General features: G+C 39.6%; 1 protein-coding gene and 1 pseudogene across 1 annotated transcript in view; both read left to right on the top strand.

Annotated features, from left to right (window-relative positions):
• Window positions 1-23,941, top strand: part of LOC106869112 (bridging integrator 3) — a 50,372-nt gene that overhangs the window by 20,874 nt on the left and 5,557 nt on the right. The window contains exons 6-10 of the mRNA XM_014914658.3: window positions 343-365; window positions 1,590-1,650; window positions 3,130-3,210; window positions 15,620-15,754; window positions 17,260-23,154. Coding sequence (XP_014770144.2) covers window positions 343-365; window positions 1,590-1,650; window positions 3,130-3,210; window positions 15,620-15,754; window positions 17,260-17,412 — 453 coding nt within the window. The 3' untranslated portion in view covers window positions 17,413-23,154. The remainder of the gene's footprint in view (window positions 1-342; window positions 366-1,589; window positions 1,651-3,129; window positions 3,211-15,619; window positions 15,755-17,259; window positions 23,155-23,941) is intronic.
• LOC149137168 (uncharacterized) lies at window positions 7,582-9,303 on the top strand (annotated as a pseudogene).

Below are 23,941 nucleotides of genomic sequence, written 5' to 3'. Positions count from 1 at the left end.
CTTAACCATATATCCTTGCTTGTGGTCAGTAGTTTACTGTCAAGAAGAAGTGAGGTTGGCAGTTTGGGGCAGAACCCTTCATTAGAGAGTAAAACATTATTAGTAAATTACACATATGACAGAAAGAGCAAAAGAGAGAAAGCATTGATTGCTTTTGTTCAGAGAGTGAATTTGTATCTTTATGCAAACACATTTGTTAAATCATGCCATTCAATAAATGATGCATTTGAAAAAATATGGACTTGAATATTTCAACTTGTATCATTCTTTTACTTTTGTAAAATACTTTAATTTTTTTTTTTTTTGTTTTTTACTTTCTGATACAATTACAACATCCAAAAGATGCTGGTGGAACCCATCCAAAAGTAAATACATTTTCTTCAACTTGTCTATTATTGTAAATCTGATGTTTCTGGCATTTGTTAATGTTTGTTTCTGCTGATGTTGAATTTTAATATTGGCACAAGGCTACATACATAAAAGGTGTGTGTGTGTGTGTATTAATGTGAACTGTGCATTTCAGTCCCAAGGTCAGCTTTGGTACTTGAGTACAGTTATTCATGCTGTTTTTTTTTTAGTCAAAAAATAAAACAGTGGCTTCTCTGCATGTATAGACAATAGTTTTGTCTATCACTAGTTTATTGATATCTTGTTAAGTTGATGTATTTTTGGGGATGTTTTTCATGCTAAGAATATAAACTTTTTTTGCCTATATAGAGCATTTTGTAGTTGATATGATCAACTATAATAAAATCTTACTAGTATTTGTGTGAAGAACTCTGAAGATATCAAACTTAGTACATGTTAGTAATGCCAAATTCACCTGATTTTACTGAAGGTGGTTGAATGAAACTATTTCTTCTTGTTAGCTGCATTGTTGTTTCTTACACAGTAATAGTTCTCAACTTGTGGGTTACAATATAACCCTGAATATGTTGCAAAGTTTTTTGAAATATTTCATAAATGTTTTAAATCATTTGATTTTGCTTTTGAAATATTTTATAAAACATTAAATGTTCATGAATTTATTATTAATAAACCATAGGCATAAGGACTTCAACACAACATTGACTGCAAATGAAAACAAAAATATTTCCTCAACAAAAATATTAATTGATAAGTTTATTCAATTTTTGGAAAATTATATATTTTTTTCATTTAAATATTTAAAAATAATTACAGAATTATTTACTGAAATGAGTCACAATGATGAAAGATTGACAACCCCTGTTATATACTATGTAGATCACTTTTTAGAAGTTAAGATTCTGAACAACATAAGTTCAACCCCTGAGCTTGTACTTTTCCAACTGAGCAAAAACAAATTCCACATGCACTTAATGATTGAGTGGCTAAATGATAGAAAAATCATCTGATTTGAAAAGTAATCATTTAAACAGTGTGCTTTATTTTGTTTTTGTTTTTCTTGAATATTTTTTCATTTATTTTTTTCAATAAATTTTCAGAAGTGAGAGGTCAGATTTTTAGCTGTATTCAACATTAAAATGAATTCATTTTATTGAAAAATATGTCACATTAAAATTTTGTTGCTTCAATGATACTAATACAACTGCTTCTTGTCACTACAGGTTTAATAGTATATTCCCCATTTTTCATGAGGCTAAGAAAAAGTGGCAACAATCTTTGGAGGTTTGTACAGTTGTTTACCTATCCTTTTATGCTCTATTCCAGGGGTTAGGGAACTTTTTTAACCAGTTACCCCAAAATATATTTTCGCCAATGTTACCCCCTTGATTTGAAAGGAAGAAGATCATAGTCTTTGAATTCAAAAAGTTTTTTGAATCTATTTATATGGAGAATTCAATTATAAATATAAAAAGTATAAAACAAATGCAATAGAATTAATTAATATCCTCATTGTGAAACAAAAGGATTTTTCTAGAGACTTTTTCACTTGACATTTTAGAGAAATGATATTTCATTTTTGTTATAATTACATCAAAATTGGAGCATTTTGATGCCTGAGTAGTTTGGCTATAGTCTTTGGGGTCCAGTTAATTACTCTGCTTTGTTTTTATGTTCTTTAGAATGGAAAATCTTTGTTTGCAAAGGTAGGTTGTTGTAAAAGCAGCAACTTTTTGACTGCCTCCTCGTGCCAGGAGAAACATTTCCATCATAAGAAGGAACACGTTTTTTATATAATTTTACTTATGTCTAATGAGTCCTCATTACCACCAAGAATTTCATTTTTACCCCACTTGGAGTAATTTACCCTGGTTACCGACCCCTGGTTTTTTCTATTTAGAATCTGCTTAATTCTAAATACGTAACTGGAGAAGGATATATATCATAAAGGAACTGATTAGCATCTTATTAAAACACAAGAATATCTCACATTTAGAAGCCTAAAACTCAATCGGTTACGTCACATCAATGTTTTACTGATTAACACATCAATAGCTTCTGAAATTTGGTTAAGTTAGGAAAAAGATGAATCTAATGTTTCAACACTGTCTCATTGTCTGAGAAAGAAAATGAAAAATTTTTTCAAATGATAGTTTCTAGACTTCAAATTCTTCTTTTCCCCAGCCTTCCTTATAAACTTAGCAAAACTCACAAATTTCACTGTATACTTTTTACCAACTCATAGATGTGGACATGGCAGTGTGATAAAATGTTTGCTTCCCAAACACATGGTTTCAGGTTCAATCCATTTGCATGGCACCTTGGGCAAATGTGAGTAGATTTGATAGAAAGAAACTGAAAGAAGCCTTTCATATATATATATATATATATATATGTATGTGTATGTGTTACTGTCACCTTGCCTTGACTTCGTATGGTTGTTAGGCTTCTTTCAGTTTACATCAACCAAATTCACTCACAAGTCTTTGGTCAGCCCAGTACTATAATAGAAAACACTCTCACCCATGGTGCCACACAGTTGGACTGAACCCAAAGCCATGTGTTGAGAAGCAAACTTCTCAACCACAACCATACCTGTGCCTATTCAAGATTAGGATTATATTTTCACTAATTTTGTCTAGAGGGCTGTGGCTACACTGGGCCATTGGTTGAAGTAAGTTTGTATCATCTGTGAACATTTTGCTTAATGTCTAAACCCCATTATCAGTTATTTTCACTGATTAATGATTCTTTTTGCTTCAGGAATACAAAAGATGTGAAGCTAAGGTCAAAAAGTACCAAGACCGTGAACGTACTGGAAACAATATTGTTAAGTTAAATCAGGTACCGTTCACTTGTTATCTTTGCAATGTTTTTATTATAATCCCCACCATATCTTTACGTAATTGACAAAAATGACAAAATTGTTAATCTTAAACAAAATACTTTGCAGCTTGTTTCAATGCTTTACATTGTGAGTTCACGTCACACCAATGTTAATTTTGCTTTCCATCCTTCCAGAGTTAATAAAGTACTTGTCTAGAGTAATAGGTTAACTGAATTGTTAGTGTTGAACAAAATACCTTGTATTTGTTCTGGACCATTATGTTCCAAGTGCCCAGGCAGGCGTGGTCAACTTGTTTCTAGCTTGTGTTTTATAAAGAATATCTGAAGAAAGGTAACAGCAAACTGTCTTCTTATTCTCTCATGATAATTCCATATGAAACACATAACTTATCAAGGAAAACACCTTGTGTTATTCATTAACCTGTTAGCACAAGGAAGTATGTAGTCAATATATCTGAAATACAACAAGTATCTCGACTCAGCAGTGGTTTCAAATATTCTCAGCCCTAACTGCATTTTCTCCCATATGTTCAATACTGAAAAAACTTATGAACAAATGGTATAAACTTGTGTTTATCACAGTTTATCCTATATTTGCTCCTTGTATATCATAAGTAGTAATACTATTAAATATAGCAGTAACTAAACCACTATACTGGAAGAAGATTGGATGATGATAATCTACGTGGAGCTCTAAACTCAACAGTAGTAATCATACATCCATTTGCACGTGTGCACACACACCGAGCTTCTTTCAGTTTCTGTCAACTAAATTCACTCTCAAGGTTGTGGTTGGCCTGAGGCTGTAGCAGAAGGCTCCTGTACGACACAGTGGTACTGAACCTGAGACCACACAGTTGGGAAGCAAGCTTCTTAATCACACTACCATGCCTACAAAAACTAAAACTTTTGGTTGAAGAGCCCATTTGTCATAGAATTAATAAACTGCATATGAAACTAACATAAATTCCTTCACTAATAACAGTATAATTCTGTTTCTCTTAAATATTTCTCTCTTACCTTTGTTTCCCTGTCGAACTAACAGATTCCACTCTGATCTATGGTTGAAAGAGTATCTGTTTAGTTCAGCCTACCTATTGAACTAACATATTCCACTCTACTTCATTGGCGGGAGAATAGCTGTGAGAATATATCTATATAAGCAATAGTGTACAAAGTCTTCATTTTCAAAGCTATTCTTCTCATGTCAGCATAAGAAGATGGATAAAAGATAGAAAAATATATTGTTTAGAAAGCTATTGGACTCTAAAACTCAGGAGAGGTAAAATATTTCAAATCTACATTTGAGTTGTTTTAGTCCCTGCCAGCTGTGATCAAGCAAACATATGATTCAAAGGCTTTCTGTCTTATTTTCATGTATGCTTTATCCACCACTACATTATCCAGCATGTCTTTTCTTTTTGCAAGATACCATTTTAAGTGCTATATCTAGCAGGATCACCTAGCAACTAGTCTTAAGCTAGTGTTCATCAATGATGTTAACAAACATCAATTGTACTTAATCAAAGAATTGAAGGTTTAGATACCTTTGGAGTATCTCCTCCCATTATAATTGTTTTGTAGTTTCAAGGAGTTGGAACAGGTCACTGATTTTTGACGTCTGTGTGAAGTGAGGTGATGAGAATGGCTCCTTAGTACATCACACGGTCGATGCGATAAATATAAATAGAACAATGCATATATGTGCCAGAGGGAAATAAGAGACACAACCGGGTAGAATGTTTAAGAGAAGATTTATTGATATGTTAACATGTATGTGTTTGTATGTGCATCATATATACAGAATAATAGTCAGGCCGTCATAAGAATAAGATGTATGCGTGTGTATGTAGGCTTAGATGTATGCACATTAAGAACATACAAGGATGGCAATGAAGAAGAGACAGTGAAAGAGTCTATAGCCATTGAAGTGAGGACTAATGTAGCGGAGACCCCATTTGCCAAAGCGCATTTTTTCCTTCATATTTATTTCATATAAGGTGCACTTCAACTACTACACTATTTTTTTTTCACTTTTTCCACCGTGTGGATCTATATAAAAACCGGGGGGGGGGGGGAATCGAAATTTTGAAATTGACATTTTTGAAAAATTTTTTTCAGAATCGGAATCTCCATAGCCTAAAACGTGGGACTCCGTAAAAATAAAAATAATAATAAGGGGGGGAAAGGTTCAGATTACATATAGTCCATAACCATAACACTAACCCAAACCCTAACACCTTACTAGGGAATAATGATATAATTAAACAGGGAATAACACTCTTAACACCGGTAAAAATTATTGTTTCTAAAAAGAGCACTGACTGTATTCAGCTGAATAGACGTCAGTGATTGGTTGAAATTACAGAAATACGACAACTTTAACATGAAATAACTTGCGATGTACAATTTTTTGTTAAGAAGGCTAAGAGAAAAAAGTTGTTTTGTATGACACATTCTACCAGTGTCCCAAGTTTGAAAGTGTTTCGTTAAGAAAACAAGTGTTGCCCGTCAAATCATAAAGATCCCAATGCATATATGTGCCCAGGCAGAAACATGTTGGCGCGTTGAAAGAGACGTGCCTCTATTGATTACTCGATCCACTAGAGGTCTAAATAGAGGCAGGTTGTATTTCAGTGGCGCAAAAGATCAAATGGTAGCACAAGTGAGAATGTGACTGTTGCAAGTGTGTGTAAACGTCAGATAACAAAATATTTTTACAAGCAAGCAAAACAGTTTAAAAAGAAAACAAAACATATGTACATGCAAAAATGAAAGAAGTGTTCATCGAAAAAGTTCGCTTGTGAAATGTTCATTAAATACAGAAAGTTTTTCGCTGATGTGGAACAATGTTTCTTTTTTTTTTGTTCTTTTTCTTTTTTTTTATGTATACAAAATGTTCGTTGATTTCTTTGGGTTTGTATGTAGGTGATGCAGTCATGTGAGTTATGTTTTGATGCATGCGTTTCATTAAAGAAGATGGGTAGGTTGAGAATTGGGACTTACCCGAAAAACTTGCACAAACCTTGCGGGCCATCGAACAGTTCTTCCCGATTTAGTGTGCCGGGGTTGTGCAGAATCTGTAGTGTTTGCTGGGGTTGGTGAGTCCGTTCGAGGAACAGAGGGAACTGAATGTAAGTCGTCCTCGATGAAGGCTTTTTTCAAACGATCAATCGATACGGTATTTCGTTTACCTCCGATATCGAGGACGAAATACTTGGGCTCTCGTTTGATGACTTTGTACGGCCCGGAATATGGTGGCCGGAGTTGAGATGGTATGCCATCGTTTCTGACGAAAACATGAGTCCAAGTGTTGATGTCCTTGGGAACATGTGAAACGACGTTCTGTTGTCTGGGGCCTGCAGTTGACAAATGCGACATGGATGTCCGCAATCGGTGCACATATTGTGCTGGGTCAGGAAGGTGTTGTGATGTAACAGGTTCAATCATCTGCCCAGGTAAGGTGAGTGTTGTGCCGTAGACTAGTTCTGCCGGAGTGTGTCCAACTTCCACCTTAACCGTGGATCGAATACCAAGGAGGGTAATCTTCAAGTTTAGGGGGATAAAAAAAAAAAATATTCAAGGGAAGTAACTGAACGTCTTACCAGTATTCTCCGTACATCTCTATTTATAAATAAATCACACACGTGATTTGATTGACGTTAGGGTTAGGGTGCGATTTATTTATAAACAGCTAGAAGAAAACGGATAATACTGGTAAGTCGTTCAGTTATTTCCCTTGAATATTTTTATTTATTTTTTTTATCCCCCTAAACTTGAAGATTACCCCAAGAAGGATGAGGGGGAGATGTTGCAGCCAGTTGGAAGAGTCTGCAGATGCTTTAATAGCTGTTTTGAGTTGGCGGTGGAAGCGTTCAACCATGCCATTTGCTGCAGGGTGGTAAGCAGTATTGCGAGTGTGTTTGCACCCGAGTAGACGAGTCAGTTCGGCGAAAAGGTGGGAATCGAACTGACGTCCTCTGTCTGTGGTGACTGTTGCGGGTGTGCCAAAACGCGAAACCTAATGTGATATCAGCGTTTTGGCGACCGTTTCTGCCGATGTATCGGATAAGGGCGAAGCTTCGGGCCATCGCGAAAAATGGTCCACGCAGGTGAGCAGATGAGTGTAATTCTGCGAAGGTGGCAGAGGTCCTACAATATCAATGTGAACGTGCTGAAATCGTGCGTCGGGTTGCGAAAATGAACCGATTGGTGATTTTATGTGCCGGTAGATTTTTGCTTTTTGGCACGCGACACAGCACTTGGTCCATTCTCTGATGTCCTTGTTGATATTGGTCCACACAAAACGGGTCGATATCAGATTTTGAGTGGAGCGAATACCAGGATGTAACATAAGTTCATGTGAGTTCGCTTTTTGGATACTTATTGTTAACATTTTTGTTGGATTATTTATTAGGATTGTTTTTGAACTGTTTTAAAGTTATTTTCACCCTACGGGGTAGAAGATTTCTATTTTTTTTTGTTAACCTTTCGAGGTTGTTTTTTGATAATTGATTTTCTTGTCAATTGTGACAAGGTTTATAATTAAAAAAAAAAAACATTATGGAATTTGAACTGGCTTCAAAAACCGACTTTCCCGAGATGGGAGAAGGGAATAATACCGTTATAACCAAGGACAGAAGCGCTGTTACAACCATGAACAAAAATACCGTTACAAACAAGGAAAGCCAGGCAAAACAAAGCTTTTCTGACGCCGTAGGCGGCAGCGTAATTTAACTGGAAGTAGCTATGGTGAAGCTACTCTAGTTCAGAAACTTAATTGAAAAATCAGGAGACACAACAAAGTTGATACCGCCCCCTGAGACCATCAAAGTAATTAAAAAAAAACCGTGGTCTTCAAGGTGTACAACTTGAAGGAGAAAAAAATCATGGAAGTTAAGAATGAAATCGTTGAGCGGTGCTTGGCACCAATTTGGAAGAAAATTCGCTACGTTTGCCGAGGAGTGAAGAGCGCAACAATAGAAGCACACTTCGAGTCGGAAAGCGTAGCGAAAGACGTGTCAACCCAGACACTTAAAAATGACCAAATAATGCTGCTGCCTACGTACTTAGGCCGTAGAACGGCGAAAATTACGGTGGAAGAAATTCCCGACGGATATGATGTGTATTGGGTAGCAACCGCAATTATCTACGACGTAGAAGGGAAGCTGACAATTTTAAGCATGAAGAGGAAAGAAGCAACAAACTGGAAGGGTCAAAGCCTCGAAATGGTCATTCAGGCAGATAACGCAGTCCTCGAAAATTTACCAGATAGAGTCTTCGTAGGGGAGGGGCGTACCATGCGTGTATCAGTGGAAGGACGTAGGCCTAGATGCTTTGAATGCGGGCAGAAGGGCCACGTTCGTTCCGCCTGCACAAAAAAAATGGCGGATACCCCTCCCCAAAGCGCTGTGATAAACAGAAAAACATGAAACTGACACTACAACAACTAAAGAAAATCCAGGAAAAAAAACCTGAAACCCAAAAGGAGGAAAAAATAAAGAAGAACGTAAAACAAAATAAGAATGAAAAAGAGGAGGAGAACCTAGTGAACGAAGAAGAAATAGATTTCACGACGGTGTCTCACAAATGAAAAAAGGGAAATACCCCGGACTCCCCACCCCAAACAAAAAAAAATTGACAAAAATGACGAACAACTAAAAAAAAATTCCCCAAACCTACCCCGCTGGTACTACATTGATAGACCAGCATTTTGCCATCCCCCACCCACCAACATTGAAACGACTCAAGAACACGGATAGAATTGTGGCTTTTAATGCCAAGAACGAGAAGGTGGTTCGCCTGATAATGGCGCACCACCGAATTAAGACATTTAAGAGTACAGACAGCGAGGTGAGATTCGCGAAAATTGGAGAGGAAGTGTGGAAGGAGAAATTTCTGCAAGAAGTAGTGAAGGAGAATTTGATCAAGGATGTCACCCACGAGGTGATATCTGGAAAACTGGTGATTAGCCCGGCAGCCACACCAACCCAGAGCCCGGTGGCAACGCCGGTAAAAAGCCCAGCAACTGAGGGGAGTGCGGAGGAAGCAGGCAGACACAAACTGTCATGCTCCCTCTCACAACCGTAAGTGTTATTTTTACCTTTTTTTTTTTTTCGATGATTAAATTGGGTAGTTTAAATGTGCGTGGAATGAGGTCGTAATGGAAACAGGCTTGTTTTCTGGACGACCTCATCTCACATAGAATAGATGTGGCTGTGATCACCGAGTCCAAGATGAAGGGACCTGGAGCGTTCTCGCCCCTCCTCAATGGTTACGAGAAATTTATTTCTCCGAGCCGGAGAGGAGGTGCAGGCGTGGCAGTCCTTATCAAGAAAAACTTGGAATTGCAGACACGTACTGTCTTTCTGGACCCAGAAGGTAGGCTGGTCGTCCTAGATGTAACACATGAAAGTAAGCAGTCTTTCAGGCTGGTAGCTGCCTATGCTCCTAACGGACACGGGCAGTCGGATTTTTTTCGGAACCTGGAGTACTTTTTATTGACGTCTAAAACCATAGTTTTGCTAGGGGACTTCAACATTATTCTCGATGCGCGCGTCGATAGTGTAGGCTCCACCGATAGGAAAGGGAATCCTTGCCTCAAGGGTCTACTAGAGAGCTTTAATCTAGTAGACCCCTACCGACTGGATGAGCCGAGCGTTCCACAGTGGACGTGGAGTAATAACGACGGCTCACTCAGATCGTACATAGACAGAATTTTTGTTAAGGAAAGAGACAAGCATAGCTTTAGCTGTCCACATTTTTGTATTGTGCCTTACTCGGATCATAAACTTGTGACGTGTGAGGTGCATATAGATAAGTGCCATAGACAGGGACCCGGGTATTGGAAAATGAACAAGTCTATTTTGACTTGTGTAGCTTTCCGTACCCGGATTAAGGAGTTAGTGCAGAGGGCATTATGTGGCACCATCATTAATAATAGATGGTGGCATGCCCTCAAGAGAGCCATCCGTCTTGAGTCCATTAGATTTAGCAATCAGCTAAGTTTAGATAGGACTAGAATAGAAGGGGACTTAGTCAAGAGTCTAGATGAGGCAATGGAATCTGGCTCCGCATCCAGAGTGACGGCGGCGAGAACGGTCTTGTACCGTCACCTCAATGCCAAACACGAAGGGTGCCGAGTCAGAGCTAAGTTTCGCACTGGGAAACGAGAAGGTATCAACGTAGCCAGATGGGCTCGTCGTGTGGAGAGTCAGAAGGGCAAGAAGTCCTGTATTAAGTCTTTAACTGACGAGCAGGGACGCAGGATCTATGGACAGGAGGAGATGCAAAAGGCCTTTCACCAGCATTTCGCTCGGGTGTTCGGGGAGAGCGGGGAGCCCTTAAGGGACTTCCTAGCTGGCGGGCCTCGACTCTCGGCACGTGAGGCTGAATGCTGTGAGGGCCCGATCACTCCCGCGGAGGTAAGACGGGTGCTGGCTGAGTGCCCTGGGGGAAAAGTCTCCGGGACTGGATGGTCTGCCCTACGAGTTTTATCGTTTAATGCCGGACTTGTTTGGGGATGTCCTGGCAAGCGTCTATGCAAACTGGCAGCAGAATGGGAGAATTCCCAGTTCTGTAAGCCGGGGAGTTGTGACGCTGATCCAGAAAGACCCAAGCAAGGGGGATAGTATTAGTAATTACAGGACCATAACTCTACTAAACGTAGAGTTAAAGATTTTAGCCAAGGTGTTAGCTAAAAGGTTGAGGGCTGTCGCGGAGAAGCTTGTCGGGAAGGACAACCTTCACCTTCTCCGCTACACCTTAGACAGGGTTGAGAAATTAACCGGCAAACTTGGACCAAAGTAAAACATTCGATAGGGTAGACCATCGGTACCTGGGGGCCGTCCTCGAAGCGGCTGGGATAGGCCCAGGCTTTCGCGGGTTGATCTCCGCTATGTACAGCGGCATCAAGTCCACCGTCCAGATAAACGGTTACCTAACGGAGCCGTTTTCGATCAAGCGGTCTGTTCGTCAAGGGTGTCCCTTGTCCCCGGTCCTGTACGTCTTAGCCCTGGAGCCATTGCTGCAGAGGCTGGAGAAGTTAGGCAACATCCCTAATGAGATTGGATGCGGTAAGTTCACTTCTGCTTATGCTGACGACGTCACTCTCATCGTGTCTGAAGAAGCACAACTACCTTGTGTAGAAGAAGCTCTCCGAAGATACGAATTGGTGGCTGGAGCAAAAGTTAACAAGGACAAGTCCATCGGTTTGCGCCTCGGCACCTGGAGGAACAAGCCGTTATCGTCCAGTGTCGTTGGACACTGGACAGATGGTCCTGTTAAGTTGCTTGGAGTTTGGTTTGGTTTAGACTCCCAGACGGAGAAGAATTGGAGCGAGGTAGTGAACAAGGTGGAGGCCATAGTACGGAAGGTTTCTGTCCTTGAAGGGTAGAGTGGAGGTGGTGCAGGTGTTTATAGCATCTGTAATCACCTACCGCCTGTCCGTTGTGCCTTGCCCCGATTTTTGGCTAAACAAGCTGGTACGACTCCTCTTCCGCTTTTTGTGGAGGGGGGGGAAGCCACTTGTGAGGCGCTCCGTGTGCTGCCAGGAACCGCTAAAAGGTGGTTTGGGGTTGCCCTGGCTAATGATGCGCAGACATGCGTTGAGGCTGAGACATCTCTGGTGCCACCTGGAGGGTGATAAGGTGTGGAGTCCGTTGGCGGAGGAGTTCTTACCGCGACCGGCCTCGCTGGAAAGATTTAAACCCGGTCTCATTAGAAGACGTAATCTGACTTTATGGCAAAAGGAGTGCCGTCAGGCACTCTGGCTTATCCACAAGACGGGCAAGGCTGGCTGCGGGAATACCACCTCGGTATTCTACAGAGGGGTAGTGGAGGGGAAAAACGATGACGTCCTAGGAGAGGCTCTGGGGTTCGACGAGAACCAACTTACCAACCTGTTTCGTAAAACCTTCAAGTCGGAGTACTTGGATAATTTCCAAAAATCTCTGACTTGGCAGTGTTACAGGAATGCTCTACCTGTTCGCGAGAAGTTATCCAGGCACGGTTTAGCAGTGCCACCGACATGTCCAAGATGCGAGCAGGACAGTGAAACTGTCCAACACGCTTTTGTACATTGTCGGCAGCTCTCCAGCTTGATAATTTATGTAGAACACGTGTTGTCGCATCTGGGACGATTACAGCTGTCAGCTGAGTCTATGATAAAGATGATATCGCCAACTGGACTCTCAAAGGAAGGTGAGGCTTGCTTTTTCTGTACGGTAGCAGTGTTGAAAGAGTGCATATGGAGGACAAGAATGGAAGGTTTTGTGACAGGGTCCTACATATCCGGCCCTGGATTGCTGACTTACTTCAAATACCATCTGAAGAGCAAGATAGGGCTGGAAAAGAGAACCCTGTCAGCTAAAGTATATGAACAGAGATCGAAGGAAGTGGTGAAAAAGGTGGGTGTGAGTCACCCTAACTAATCATCGAGCAAATAGAAGGCGAGCTACTGGGCCTTATAGGCTGCCGGGTTGAAAAACCCAATCGTTTTATTTTATAATATATATACATGTGTGTAGGTGGGTGTGTGTAGGTGGGTGTGTGTGTGTGTGTATGTATGTATGTGTATATATATATATATATATATATATATATATATATAATGTGTGTGTGTGTGTATTTAGGCATATGTTTGTCGGTATATTTAAAAGGAGAAAAAAAAGTCAATGAACATACGAATTTTAAATTTTATATAAAGACAATCGTAAATTTTTTAAAAGATCATAGAACTCATACATTTTGTTTATTTGTTTGTCCTGTATTGTACACATCTTTGTATCCGATCCATAGTGATCATAATAAAAATTTATCAAGTGTACGCTACAATACTAATTTCTTTTTATCTTTAGACGCTCTGTATATACTGGGTCATCCTATAAATAATGTGATTTTTATGCTTCTTTTATTTTTCAAAATTAAGATAGACAAAGTTCTTTTTTAATCTAAAATATACTCCTTCATTTTCTACAATGCTCTTCCAACTATCTAGTAGGCTTGCAAGACCCCTCTTCCAAAATTCACTTGTCTGTGATGAAAAATACTCCTCCAGTAGACATCATCTACAGAATTCATATTTTTCCTGTCCAAATAATTTTGAAGACTACAGTATAAATGATAATCAGACAGGGCAATGTCTGGCAAATATGGTAGGTGGAGCATCATGTCCCATTCAAACTGCTCCAGCCTTTGGAAAGTCATCCTTATTGTATGTGGCCAAGCATTATCCTGATGGAAGAACACCTTTCATCTTGAAACCAAAAGTGGCCATCTTCCTTCTAACGCTGACTTAAGCCGCTCAAGCTGCTCATGGTAGATCTCCTTTGTTATCATTTGGTTTGAGTTTAAAAGTTCAAAGTGGACTAAACCTTTCGTATCCCACCAAACAGATAACAACACCTTATGTGGGTGAAGACCTTCTTCAGCTTGGGGTGCCATTGTTTCTCCTTTACCTACCCACTGTCTTCGGTGCTTGACAATTTTATAGAAAACCCATTTCTCATCACCAGTCACTATTAGGGTCCAAAAAAGGGTTCATTCGTGAAATGTGACAGCAACGAAGAGCACACATTCACTCTTTGTGTGCAATTAAACTTGGAAAGTTTGTGATGAACCCATTGACCCAATTTGCTGACTTTTCCAATGGCAGTTATAATGGGATTTAGTTCCACCAGGGTTTGCAGGACGCCATTGTCGAGCTCTACACATCTTCCAGGACGAAATTTGTCTTCTAGACTGTAATTTCCAGCTCGGAATTTCTAGAACCACTGGTGACACTTGTTTACACTTATTGTCCGATCCCCATATATTGCATTAATATTCCTCGCACTTTCCATTACGTTGTTGCCTTTATTGAACTCATAAGGCAAAACATACTAAATATGTTCCTTTCTCACTTTCATTATAGCTTTGAAATGGCTCTTGTGCAGGGCCGTCGTAGGATTTTCGAGCGAGATCGTTGCCGGTGCCCCTGGACTGGCTCATGTACGGGCGACACATGAAATCTTTCGAGCGAGATCGTTGCCAGTGCCCCTGAACTGGCTTTTGTGCGGGGCCGTTGTAGGATTTTCGAGCGAGATCGTTGCCGGTGCCCCTGGACTGGCTCATGTACGGGCGACACATGAAATCTTTCGAGCGAGATCGTTACCAGTGCTCCTGAACTGGCTTTTGTGCGGGGCCGTTGTAGGATTTTCGAGCGAGATCGTTGCCGGTGCCCCTGGACTGGCTCATGTGCGAGCGACACATGAAATCTTTCGAGCGAGATCGTTGCCAGTGCCCCTGAACTGGCTCTCATGCGGGGCCGTCGTAGGCTTTTCGAGCGAGATCGTTGCCAGTGCCCCTGGACTGGCTCATGTGCGGGTGACACATGAAATATTTCGAGCGATATCGTTGCCAGTGCCCCTGGACTGGCTCATGTGCGGGTGACACATGAAATGCACCATTTTGGGCGTGGCCGTTGCCAGTGCCGCCTGGCTGGCCTTCGTGGGATTTTCGATCGAGATCGTTGCCGGTGCCCCTGGACTGGCTCTTGTGCGGGTGACAAATGAAATATTTCGAGCGATATCGTTGCCAGTGCCCCTGGACTGGCTCTTGTGCAGGGCCGTCGTAGGATTTTCGAGCGAGATCGTTGCCAGTGCCCCTAGACTGGCTCTTGTGCGGGTAACACATGAAAATTTTCGAGCGAGATCGTTGCCAGTGCTGCTGAACTGGCTCTTGTGCGGGGCCGTCGTAGGATTTTCGAGCGAGATCGTTGCCGGTGCCCCTGGACTGGCACTTGTGCGGGTGACACAAGAAATTTTTCGAGCGAGATCGTTGCCGGTGCCCCTGGACTAGCTCTTGTGCGGGTGGCACATGAAATGCACCATTTTGAGCGTGGCCGTTGCCAGTACCGCCTGACTGACCTTCGTGGGATTTTCGAGCGAGATCGTTGCCAGTGCCCCTGGACTGGCTCTTGTGCGAGTGGCACATGAAATGCACCATTTTGAGTGTGGCCGTTGCCAGTACCGCCTGACTGGCCTTCGTGCGGGTGACACGTAAAGGCACCCACTACACTCTCTGAGTGGTTGGCGTTAGGAAGGGCATCCAGCTGTAGAAACTCTGCCAAATCAGATTGGAGCCTGGTGTAGCCATCCGGTTTCACCAGTCCTCAGTCAAATCGTCCAACCCATGCTAGCATGGAAAGCGGACGTTAAACGACGATGATGATGATGACTCTTCAAAATCTGCACTAAGAATTACTACCTGCTTTTATAGCAAGTTGATGCAAGTCGCTTATCCCATCTCCCTACGACTTTTAGTTCATGCAATTGAAAAAAACCACATTATTTATGGGATGCCCCAATACTTTGTCTTTTAAATGAGTGATTATTCTGGTTTTTTTTTTTTTTTTTAATTCTTTCAGAGCCAGAAATCCTTGACGCCAGCCAAAGGAAAGTGCTATGAACTACACACAATCTTAATGGAAGATATGTCTAAACTATATGATCTCCAAATTAGTTACCCTCAATCATGTATTGAAGCATTAATCAAATCTCAGGTTGGTTTCATATTATAAGAGTTTAACACACACACACATACACACACACATACACAATGTACTGTATCCAAGCAATGAATTTTTTTTTTCTTTTTTAGTGGGGCTGGAGTTATGTCAAGTAATGCAATTTGGAGTCAAGTTGTTTATACATCATTGTTGTCATTTTAACAATGGCTTTTCTATACTTGAATGGGTCAGATGAGAGATGTTGAGACAGATTTTTAGAGCTGGATGCCCTTCCTGTCAACAACACTCACATGTTTCTAAACAAGGTAATATTTCCCCATGGTCAGACATGTTTTCACAGAAAAGTAATTGCATGACAGTGATAATCCTTTACGTCTATCATGTGATCTCAAGACTAGGAGAAACAAACATACATACATGCATATGCGTGTGCACATGTGCGCACGCACACGCACACACACACATAATGGGCTTCTTTCAATTTCCTCCTATTACACCTTCTCACAAGGCTTTAATCATCCAAGGCTATTGTATAAATCACTTGCCTGAGGTGCCATGCAGTGGGACTGAACCCAGAACTATATGATTGGGAAGCAAACGTCTTAACCACACAGCCATCATTATCATCATCATCATCATCATTTAACGTCCATTTTCCATGGGTTGGACGATTTGACTGAAACCGGTAAGCTCTAGGGCTATGCCAGGTTCCAATCTGATTTGGCATGGTTTCTATGGTTGGAGACCCTTCCTAACGCCAACCATTTCAACAGTGTAGTGGGTGATTTTTATGTGCCAATGGCATGGGTACCAGTTAAGCATATATATTACACATATATTTGTAATTTGTATTACTCTGCTTGGAAAACTTCACTGAGGCAAATTTTCTATGGCCAGATACTCTTCCTGTTACCAACCCATAACTTCTATTACTCTGCTTGGAAAACAGGTATGGGTTGGTAACAGGAAGAGTATCTGGCCATAGAAAATCTGCCTCAGTGAAGTTTCATCTGACCCATGATGCCAACAATTGAAAAATCATCATCATCATCTTTGTTTTAATGTCCACTTTTCCATGCTTGCATGGCTCAGACAGAATTCATTGAGGTAGATTCTTTTTACAGCATCATGTCAGTCCTCGTCTTCCTGACCTCCAGTCAAAGAAGCATTCTAACCATGACCATTCCCTCTTTTCAAAGATATTAAGGACTAGTGAGCTGCTTGACTGCATAGAGGCTCCCTCATTGGTTTCTTTGTTGATCTTTGTGTGTATATGTCAGTGTATGTATGTGCGTCAATGTAAGTGGTGTGTTTTCATGGAGATTATTAAGACAGAAGACTACAGAGTGATGGTCAAGTGGAGGTTGCTCTGTTGTGATTAGATAGTCTCCTTAGTTGTGACTGGGTTGGAGAACTGAGTACTACTGAGGTTATAGGAAGTGGGGGGATATTTAATTAGGATAAATCTGTTATTGATTAAAGAAATCAATAATGAAGGTTTTAATCATTGACTCTTTTTTTTTCTCTTTTCTCTACAGGTTGCCTACAACTCTGAATGTTACAAGATCTATAGTGAGTTAGCTGGCCATCTTAACCCAGACACGTTCACTAGTGAAGAATATGGCAACAGAATACAACAGAAACTCTCAGATATAAAGGCATTGTCCATAGTTGACTCATTAGTTACTTAATATTAATCAATATTAAATCAAAAAGAGATTTTATATGAGGGGGAAAAAAATCAAATACTGTTTTATGTAATGAATGAAGTTTATTCATATGAAGTCCACTGAAGAAATCCATTTTAAACATTGGACTACTTTAAATTTGGCAAACTACTAACTACTGGAGTGACTCAATAACAAACATTGTTCTACACATTGATTGTAATATTTTGTTGTTTCATAAATGTCATCACATTACTTTTATCATGAAATGTCATCCTGTGAAATATGATACTGTAGAAATAAATGCCTCAGATTCATGTGCCAGATTCTGTAATGCATGTCCTAGATTGTTAGATGTATATCTTAGATTGTTATTCATGTGCTAGATTATGAGATGAATGTCCCAGATTGCGAAATGCAGGTTCCAAGATTGTGAAATATGTATTCGTTGATGAGAAAAATAATATTGACATAATCTGAAGGCTATCATGTTATCAGTGATGGATTTATCTTGTAGTAATTGCAGCATATGTTGCAGGCCCTGCTTTTTTAAGGATTCAGAACTAAATCTTTTATTATTACAGTACTAGACTGCCTTCAACCTTTACAAACCACTGGGTGTTTTAGGTTGATCCAATACTCAGAATACTTCCAAGATCCCAAACAACTTTAAATTAAACAAATTACAGAAGTCAAATTAAAAGGCAATGGTAAACGTGCAGATTTGGGTTATTTTTGTTTTATTTTTCTATTTTGATACATTAAACTCATCATACAATAATTGAGCTTAATTGTTATTTTTCTCATAAGATAAGTTGAATGAATCAGATTATATTTACAGTAGAATGTCTTCCAACTGTTAATTACAACAACCACGGATTTGATATGATTAGAAAGTTTGTCACAAACTGAAACCAGCAATTAGGTAACCTTCTCAGGGTCACATGTTGGCTATCATGTGGTTTGAACTGACAAGAGAGTGTCAGTCAATGTCATAGTATGCCCTGGGCGGTATTTGATTTTGAAATCGCATCCCTGAATTTTCTGGAGCAGCCTTTGTAGTTGGGGTGGTGCTCGAAGGAGGGTTTTTCTGTGATCACCTCCAGGGGTTTGTGGCCTGTGATGACTTCAAATGGATGTCTATAAAGGTATGTGTGGAAACGGGTGATTCCAAATACCACAGCCAGCATTTCATGATCAATGTTTGGGTAGTTTGACTCAGTTTTGTCAAGGGCTTTCAATGCAAATGCCACAGGTTTGCCATATTGTACAATAGCTGTAATGTATCAAGAAGTTGTGGCCATGAAGATGAGCTGGCTGCAGGTACATGCCAAACGTGAAGTCATAGCTGTGATGCTGCAGCCTGGTTCACTTGGTACAGGAGTTCTTGCAGGTTGTATGTTTGCTGTTGATCCATGGTGAGGTAATTCATGAACAAAGAGGTGTTAGAACCTGGGCAAGTTGCTTGCTGAGCTCTGTACGTAGAGAGATGATGTTGACAACATTAAGAAGATGGTGATGGTGATGAAGAATATTTTTTTGCTATCATTCGGGCTCTTGTAACAAAGTCATCAATTGTCTCATCAATTTTCCGTAACGCTGTTGGACAAAGTTGGAAAGTTTCAATGTGGTTGCTGGAACTGGCTGTGTCTATGTGGTCAGTTGTTTGACCTTAAAAGGTCAGGAACCAAAGACATGTATTGAGAAAAAAGCTGGGTCTTTATAGAAAGTAGTAAGCTCGAAACAGAGTTTGAAAATGGTGCTCTCTAACTGGCTATCTGCGGTCAGTTGGCACAACAGAGTAGGAGACAAATTGCGCCAATACCAACCAATCAGAGTAGTGGACACAACAGCATACAAACAGTGATTAAAGGTCAGTTGGTCCCTGCTACATTCGAATGTATATATTGAGTCTACACTGTTGAACAATGTCTAATGATAATAATGTGCTGGTAATGCGATTAGTTTCGATTTGATATATTTATCTTGTTTTACTGCTGTCACCATATTGTGCCATGCACACACTACAATAACTCAATGCAGAGTGGTTGGTTATCCATTCAATTGCCATCCGTGCCAGCCACTGAGCTGACCACCTTTTATCTGCGACAGCATATTTAACAATGTGAAACTAAGTACATTTAATTCTGTATCGTTACAACGTGATCTATATAAGAAATCCACTCCATAGATATAAAAACCTGCAAGATTCTGACATTGACAGCAAATTTCCACATAAACAGTAACATTCACAGGCTCTAGCTCCTCCAAAGTTACTATGGACAATTTGTAACTTGACTGAGAAAGAGTTTCATGTTTTAGTGCAGATAATGCACTAAATGACAGTGTTATTAAAGCTAATTGCAAAACGCACATTTTACATAATTCAGTAAAAGATATCTTTCCAGCTACTTTGGAACCCTGTTCTGAATTCAATTTCAAGCTACAATCAAGGGTGTTGTATGAATGATTGTGTTTAACTGCATGATATATTTGAGCTACTTCTGGAGCAATTACATTATCTTCTTTTGTACTGACTTTTACGAAAAATTTATTTGGAAGCTGAAGCATTGCAGTTACTTTTATGACTATCAGAAGTTTTATGTTGTTTGAAAGCTACAACACCCATATAGCCAATTTTAAAGGTACTATTATAAATAATGCACTTTGCCTCTTGTGGATTATTAGTTGCTGCCAACCATTCATACTCCTTTTCCTAATCTTTGTTATATGAGCACAATCTATTCTTTTTCACTGAGGGTTCCATGACTACAAAATATTAAGCAGTCACTGTAGTCCCGCCTTACTAATGTATTAAAACCCTGTGAAAGAAAATAATTGATTTAGCATTGAAATAAAATATATGTTGTGAAACAAGGTCTAGAGTCAATGCATGCACTTCAAGCAGGTCAAGAAAAAGTCAATGATCAATCATATCTGCACACTCACACAGACACTGTTAGAAGCTATTTCAAATAATGTGAATATAGCTTAGGCTATGGTAGGTCTATTTAGCTTCTGAAAAAGCAAATTATGCTAGTGCATAAAGCCCAGAATTTCTTATAACTTCAAACTCCTGAAATTAACTTAAAGAACTATTCTCTAGCCTAGTTCTTGGCCATTTAGTGTGGGGTGCAAGAGAACTAGCATCTAACTGAACAAGCACTGGGCCTCACAGGCTCACGATGATGTCACTAGATGTATTGAATTTGAAAATAATAATTACTAATCGTAATTTTTCACCATTCATGACAATATTAAGCAAAAAGATACTATATGGCCCAACAAGCATGTATCTAAAATGCACATAACTTGAAATGTGAACTGATATCAAAATGCTAGCACTTGAATAGTTGGGCCTAATCAGTACATTCTTGTAACAATGTAAAAATTATCATGTCTCAAAAACACACTTTCAATTAATATTGTTATCTGATAATAACATGAAATATTGGCATTACTATTACAGGTTTTCTCACATAGATTTCACTGTTCTCCTGGTATTTATAACAAATTATGTCTCAATTTTGTGAAGGGCCTCATCACTACCTTGTTGTATAATATGCCATATTTGTTTTGGTTCTTCTTCTTCATGAGTCTCAGTTCAGTTCAGGCGGAGGTATTACCTTTCCAAACGTTCAATGGCACTTCCTTTCTTTCTTTTCTTTCTCTGTTGTTTTTTCTTTTCTTTTTTCTTGATGGTGATTCTCATATTTAGTAACATAGTTTACGATTTTCTCATTTTCCCAAAATGAATGCCTTTTTTTTTTAAATGGAGAATTGAGTTATACATAAAATGAGGCTAATTTTACACCCTGGTCTGCTGCTCTGTGCTTCTAATATTGTGCAGACTACAGAGTTGACAGAGTCTGAACTCTTACAAGAAGTAAATGCTTTTGCAATCACATCTTGAGAGCAGGAAATTGAACTAGCAGTCAAAACGATTTCAAAATAAAGGACAAATAGTGTCATTTCAAATCCCAATAAAGGACAAAGACAAATAGAGCTGAATAAAGGACTGTCCTTTGAAATAAAGGATGGTTGGCAACCCTAAGCACAGGGAATGTTGGTGGAACATTCCTATCAAAACTTCAATCAGGTACAGACAACAAACCTGACAAAGTGATGTGCGACGGAAAAAAAGATTAGTTGCCACTGAAATGTAAACATATCTTCCAAAATCAGCAAGAAAGAGAAAATTTATAGAAAACTGTTTTGAAATTTGCAACTCTTCTACTCTGATTATAATTTACAATCATATCAATAATCACTGATGCATTTGGCTACGTTAGTAAATGCCTTAGCCACAATTTGGAGGAGCTAAGATTTTCAAGTAAAAAAAGAAAATGACAAACTTTATAAATACTATCTGTATGTGGGATAGTAAAAATACACAAGACTTTCTTAAATATAGAGATGTAACAGTTATTAATATCCAAACTGCAGTAATGGGGCTTTTGTTACTGTATTCAAAACCGGTTCTCTTATTCTAGAGAGAATGTTAATAAGCAAAAAGAAGAAAAAGACATACACGCACACGTCTAATGTGATACTCAGGCAGAACCCATGTGACAAAGTTTCAAATAAACAATACCACTCGTCCAAGACCCCATGCAATTGTACGGAGACCGAGTTGTTTTGAAACCAACTCCTTAAACATTCAGCCATACTGCACCTACCTACCTAGATGATGGCTGCAAACTTGTGTTCGAGTATTGCCAATGCCTGATCGAAAGTCCCACACATACGAAGGCTACGACCAGCCGTGCATGATGATTTTTTTTTTATAGTGGGGAAAGGATTTGCACAAATCCAATCCTATTCTCTGAACATGGACAACATAAACTCGAAAAGAACTTACCAACATCATCAAATATTGTCCATGTTGCAGGTTTTCTCTTGGAGTGTCCCTCTCCTACAGACATGTGACAACAAGAGAGGAGCCTCCCGTTCCCAGTGGGCCAACCACGTGCCTGGACACCAACCCAGGTATTTCCATGTCCCTATGCATACATACATGCATACATACACATGTACACATAGTCAGATGGCTCATGAGCTCTTCCGCCCTTTGACAGGTCTTATTTTTCGTCCTGCAGGGTGTCCAACAATCAACTCCTTACCAAGCAAGCTTGATGGGATTGCCAGTTTAGTCGCCGACAACCCGACCATGCATACATACATACATCCATATCATTTATACAACATTATAAATTTAGTTTCATAACAGCTGTAGTGGGATGGTGTAGCAAAAGATGCCGTTGAGGTAGCAGATGAAATAGGCATGTGGATGACATCAAAGTAAAACAATAGGAAAGCATCGGATTGTGGTTTAAATAATTTATTTAATCGACACTTGCATTTATGTGTTGTATACACCAGAAACTTCACTACATGACATTACCAAATTGCTTTGAGTTGGCGAAGTTGAAAATAAACAGGGGAAATACTGTGTGGATGTGATGAGGTAGAACTAGTATGTTTTGTGTCTGTGTGTGTGTTGGTCATTCGGTCGTGTCTGTTTATGTTCCGCGACTGCTTATGTTGGCTGCTTGACTGGCGCAAGTTAACTACTGGCTGACTGCTTGTCCCTTGACAGTTCGCCTGGTGTCGTCTATCGCACATACTCGCTAACATGTCAAAGAGTATACTGAGCAGAGTATACCAAAGTCTAAGCAAATGCAACTTGTTTATTACAATAACTGTGCAAAAAGACAGAAAGAAAGAAGAAGTAAAAAAAGAAAGAGAGAAAGAACCTTCAGACAAGTTAAGAGAGAACTCTACAAACATTTTCTTTAGCGCTGGTGATATCATAAAATGAAACCAGCCACTCTGTGAAGTAATTAGTCATAGGAACGCCATACAGCCACCAAAAAGAAACATACCCAAAACACAGACTTGATCGAGTTTCTTTACTGGTGTATGAGCTAGGTGATGAGGAGAGTAACAAGACCTTGTCTGTTCCGTTCGAACCAAGCAAGCATTGTTGACATGTTGATATATATGCGTATGTATACACACACACACACACACACACACACACACACACACACACACAACCGTGTGTATGTGAGAATCGTATTGTTGATTTAATCAGATAGGTTTGAATCGAGAAATATAATCAACTAAATCGATTCCAGTATCTAGCAGATACTCTGACTGGAAATATGAATGACAAAGTCCGCTGATGAGATCATAATCATACTGAAACATAACTGTCTCCTGTACTTGCTAATATTTTTTAACCCTTTTCCCTGCATAAATATTTCAAATTGAGTTTTTAATGCTTCACACCGTTATAGATGTTCATAATAAACTTAACCGAAAGAATCGACAGGCCAGCAACAGGCATGCAGGCAGACAGACAGATACTTCACTAGCAGTGAGCACTTTCACTTCTGACAGCTAATAGCATGATAGTGCCTAAGTTGCTACCAGCTCCATCCTATCCAGAATGTATAGTTGTTTTTCGGTTTTCTTTTTTGTTAACTCCAATGGTATAAATACAAAATAGATATTTGGTACGGTTGGGTGGGGGTTATACTTCGTTCGT

This window comes from Octopus bimaculoides, chromosome 2 (assembly GCF_046866305.1).
Source record: "Octopus bimaculoides isolate indiv1 chromosome 2, ASM4686630v1, whole genome shotgun sequence".
In the NCBI taxonomy this organism is placed as follows: Eukaryota; Metazoa; Mollusca; class Cephalopoda; order Octopoda; family Octopodidae; genus Octopus; species Octopus bimaculoides.
Note: the sequence above shows the minus strand (reverse complement) of the source record. Positions and strands in the feature narration are given on the sequence as shown.